Here is a 5,000-nt window from a genome sequence, read left to right on the forward strand (position 1 = left end):
TGCTCTGGGGCTGTATTATGCCGGATTAGCTTGTCTTGCATACATTTAATAAGGCCATTAGTTATCGCAATCAAAGTTACAGTGATCAGAAATCAGCCCATGACGTATGTATGCATGACGTCCAGACATTCCTACAACATATGGTGCAATGATATACTAATAATTTGTTGTTTTGTTTTAACTGTTAGTCAAATAAACAAAAACGACACGGCAAATCGGATGAACGCTAGTTTTTTTACTCACATGCGAAGCAAAAGTGAGTCTATGTACTCACCCGAGTCGCCCGTCCGTCCGTCCGGACGTCCGTCCGGAAAACTTTAACGTTGGATATTTCTTGGACACTATTCAGTCTATCAGTACCAAATTTGGCAAGATGGTGTATGATGACAAGGCCCCAAAAAACATACATAGCATCTTGACCTTGCTTCAAGGTCAAGGTCGCAGGGGCCATAAATGTTGTCTAAAAAACAGCTATTTTTCACATTTTTCCCATTTTCTCTGAAGTTTTTGAGATTCAATACCTCACCTATATATGATATATAGGGCAAAGTAAGTCCCATCTTTTGATACCAGTTTGGTTTACCTTGCTTCAAGGTCAAGGTCACAGGAGCTCTTCAAAGTTGGATTGTATACATATTTTGAAGTGACCTTGACCCTGAACTATGGAAGATAACTGTTTCAAACTTAAAAATCATGTGGGGCACATGTTATGCTTTCATCATGAGACACATTTGGTCACATATTATCAAGGTCAAGGTCACTTTGACCCTTATGAAATGTGACCAAAATAAGGTAGTGAACCACTAAAAGTGACCATATCTCATGGTAGAAAGAGCCAATAAGCACCATTGTACTTCCTATGTCTTGAATTAACAGCTTTGTGTTGCATGACCTTGGATGACCTTGACCTTGGGTCAAGGTCACATGTATTTTGGTAGGAAAAATGTGTAAAGCAGTTCTTAGTGTATGATGTCATTGCTAGGTTTAGTTATTTGACCTTGACCCTGAAGGTCAAGGTCATGTAAAGGTCAAGGTCAAGCATGTGAGTCGTATGGGCTTTGCCCTTCTTGTTTTTTTTTTAATCAATCAATAAACACGTGATAACAAACATGGTAACTGTGTGTTTTCTGTTTGTACACATACTTTCTCATTTACATGCTTTACCTTAAATCAGAGACAATAAACAATTTGTTTCTAATTAATAAAACTTCAGACTAACGAAATCTCAAAACAACATGATTTCCAAAAATAATTTCCAGTGCTAATCGTGAATTGTTTTTGTTTTTTAAATGCTTACGCACATCTTTGCGATTAAAATAATATGATTAATCTTCTTCATATTTTTGCTGTTACTTTTTATACCAAAAAGCACCTCTGTAACATTCAACCTAATTCTTTCACCAATGTTTACTAATATGTACATTTCAATATATTTCCAAAACCTGAGAACGGTTGGGCATTCAAAGAAAAAAATGCTCCAATACGTCAAGTTCATCCTCACAATATGTACAGTTTTTATCAGCCTTCACTTTCATTTTACACAATAACATATTAGTTGGATAAATGTTTTGCAATGTTTGCCAATGCAGTACACGTAATCGAACTTCACTAGTGACAGTGGCTGCTAAGTTCCAATTCTTTTCGTCAATTTCAAATCCTAACTTTCTTCTCCAAAATCCTTCTGAACAGGGTCGGCTGTATTTTTTTCCTACGAGAATCTTTCGAATTTCTTTTACTGATCTCACTTTTTTTCCACAAAAGGTCGGAATGTCACAGACTGAACAATTTACATCGTCTATAGCTACATTTCTTAAAAGGAGATGTACAGCTGTACGAACAACATTGTACTCAAGCAATCTATTTGCAGTGTAGCCAGTTCTTTCACACACTTCTTCATAGGTAGCAAAACGTCCATTCTCACACACATCGCTCACATACATTATACCACTTTTAATCCAATCCGCAAAAAAGAGTGGGTTACCTTGACAAATTATATCTTTGTTGTTCCACAACAAACCCGATACAGAATTACCATTATCGACTTGATTATTATCAAGCCATGCCTTCAACACAGCGGACCAAAATTCCGATTTAATACTGTCCGATCCTTTAAATGGTTTGCTATTAATGTTCGCAAAAAAACATTCAAAGCGACTCCCAAAACGGAAAAACAGTGCTTTTGGAAGCCATGACCATTTCTGGTCTTCATTAGACAGAGTTAGGTTCACAACCCAGCTTAACAAAAAGGAACACTGCACCTGTCGCAAATCAATCATATTCAATCCACCTCCTGTTGCAGTCTTTTTTGCGCCACACGAAGCGAAACATTAACCTATTAATTTCAGATAGAACGTCGCCTGGTACAATCAGCGCCTGCATTATATAGACAAAATGTGGCAGAATGAACGTTTTAAATACACAGACTTTACCAATAATGCTCAAATTCCTTTTCTCCCACACGCAGATGCGCCTTTTCGCAACATTCACTCTCTCTTCCCAATTCTCTCTCACTTTTGACGCACGCATGTAATTACAGAAATATACACCCAGAATTTTCATTTTGTCTGTACATGCAAAACCGCAACACTCATTCCTACAGTTTTTCTGTGACCCAAACCACATTAGTTTAGATTTTTGGTGATTTATGTTCAAACCTAATATTTCCGAAAATGTATCAATCAAAGCCAGGGCTTGGAACATGTCATGTTCATCTTACAAAAACCCTAGTTGTTCATGGATAAAAGATGGGCTTATTTATCATAATGGTCCTGCTAGCAATTAAACCTCCCGCTTAATTGTCTGTCCAGGCGAGATCGTTACTGGAGCCTAACGAGCTGTTGAAGGGAGAGGCTGACGAGACGATCAAGATGGTGACCAAAGCCCTCGAGGTTCTCTACGCCTTCCGTAACTCATATGAAGAACATGCGCGCAAGCTGGAATCCTACTTTGCCAGGGGCGTGGAGCCGGTGCTATGGGACTTCCCTCCCCACATGATCTTCCACAGATTCGACAAGTTTGTTAAACTTCTGGAAACTGTGGACGTAAGTTTTTGCTGTTAGTGTAGATCTCGACACTAAGTCTCTGCCTAAATCTTCTATTCCGAGTTGCCTTCCTCGTGCTGAATGTCTGCTTCTTCTCCTATTTCTTCTTCTTTTTTCTTCAGTCTCCGAATACCAAAGGAACAGTAAATGGCCTATTTTTTCTGACCTCTTTTGCATCACCCTATCCACCCTCTTCTTGTTGTGCATGTGTGTACCAGGCGGAATGATTCTGAAAGAAGAAGAAGACGAAGCAGAAGTATGACGACTCAACATTTTCTCGATTTAAGCTTGGGGCATGGAGATAGGGTATCGTTAGAAATGGATATCCACGTGTATCGGCGACGTTTTCATTGCGTCGAATTTCTTTAATTTGTAGCTGACAATGTAACGGGTTTCACGGCTGATATTCATCCAACTTTATGTGCAGCATCTCCTGAAGACTTTCATCGAGTTCCAAAAACTGGAGAAGGTTGAGCTGGGAGGCATCGCCGGCAAGACGCTCTCAGCCTTAGTGGTCAACATCTTTGATGACTTTAACGAGAGCTACAAAGTCTTTAGTGATGGCAACTTCGACTGCCTGGATACTGCTGCCACGGTGAGGATTGTCAGTTTGATGAACTCATTTCATTTCACATGTTATGTCCTGTTGCTGGGAATTTCAGGTCGATTCCTCCCGATGAAAAGCTATTAGCAACAAGTGTCGCGCTACAGGCTGGGCTGTGCGTGTTTTGGTGTGGTCAGCCACCTAGGTTTCCGGCAGTTTGACCGAGGTCTTTTGTGCGCCACAGCGGTGACGAAGGGGTGAAACATGGACATGCGTTTGACCCTTGACCGGCACGGCCTAAATTCGAACCTGTAACCCAAGGATCGAGCGCTTTTGCGGGCTTAGAGGTGGTGGGTAATTTGATGATAAGACTGGAAACAGAGCATCCAAAAGTTGCTCTTATCAAGTTCTGGTTCAACAGTTTCATAGACATTAACATTATTAACATTCTATTTATGTTTCTGTGATGGATGTGACTGCTTCTCTCTGTGTTTCTGCTCTAATTCTGTGTTCATGTGTGAGGGTGTGTTTGTGCGCACGTGTGTCGGCGTTCTTGCGCCTGCGCGTGCGTGCGTGGGTGCGTGCGTCTGTGTGTGCGTGCCTGCGCGTGTGTGTGTGTGCATGTGTTCATGCGTGCGTCTATGTGGAATCGTTTACTCTGCAGGAATTCATGACGCTGTACGACAAGTTCCAAGACGTGTTGCACGACATGGACAGAAGAATGTCGACCATCATCATAAAGGGCTTTGATGACAGTGTGACACTCGAGTCTGTCTTCAAGGTACAGTACAACGGTGAAAACGATACTCCCCGCAACAACAACAAAAAGTATCAAACCGCCCTAAGAGCATTTCACAAGAATGATGTCGCCACACAGTTTTCATTTAATTTCATTTGCTTTATTTTACCATTGCTGGGAAATTCGGATTCGCAGTGCAAAGCCAGCAGCAACAGGAATCGCGCTTCTAATGTGTGTGCGTGTGAAGGTTCAATATTTGCCAATTGCACTTATGCTACTCTTACACTGTGCCGAAATACCCTTGCGAATAGAATTTTCCAATAATTCGCAATGATCGGGACATGGTCGCAAGACATTCGTAAATGTTCTTAACCATTCGCTACCATTCGTCTCTTGTTTCGAACATAGCAACATGTTCCTAATATTCACAAGGAAGTCATATTTTTAACTTTTTCCCAACGTACTCGTAAGTATTCGCAAGACATTTGTAATCATCGCAATATATTCGTAACGCTCGCAAGGCATTCGCAACCATTCGTTATGCCTGTCTTACGCTGTGCCGAATATTATTGCAAACATTCGTAAACATCGCAATGTATTCGTAACGCTCGCGAGGCATTCGCAAACATTCGTTATGCCTGTCTTACATGCACTGTGCCGAATATCCTTGCAATTT

General features: G+C 40.9%; 1 protein-coding gene across 1 annotated transcript in view; it reads left to right on the forward strand.

Moving 5' to 3' along the window:
• Window positions 1-5,000, forward strand: part of LOC138959754 (dynein beta chain, ciliary-like) — a 107,690-nt gene that overhangs the window by 6,305 nt on the left and 96,385 nt on the right. The window contains exons 6-8 of the mRNA XM_070331362.1: window positions 2,808-3,041; window positions 3,469-3,636; window positions 4,250-4,366. Coding sequence (XP_070187463.1) covers window positions 2,808-3,041; window positions 3,469-3,636; window positions 4,250-4,366 — 519 coding nt within the window. The remainder of the gene's footprint in view (window positions 1-2,807; window positions 3,042-3,468; window positions 3,637-4,249; window positions 4,367-5,000) is intronic.

This window comes from Littorina saxatilis, linkage group LG2, assembly GCF_037325665.1.
Source record: "Littorina saxatilis isolate snail1 linkage group LG2, US_GU_Lsax_2.0, whole genome shotgun sequence".
In the NCBI taxonomy this organism is placed as follows: Eukaryota; Metazoa; Mollusca; class Gastropoda; order Littorinimorpha; family Littorinidae; genus Littorina; species Littorina saxatilis.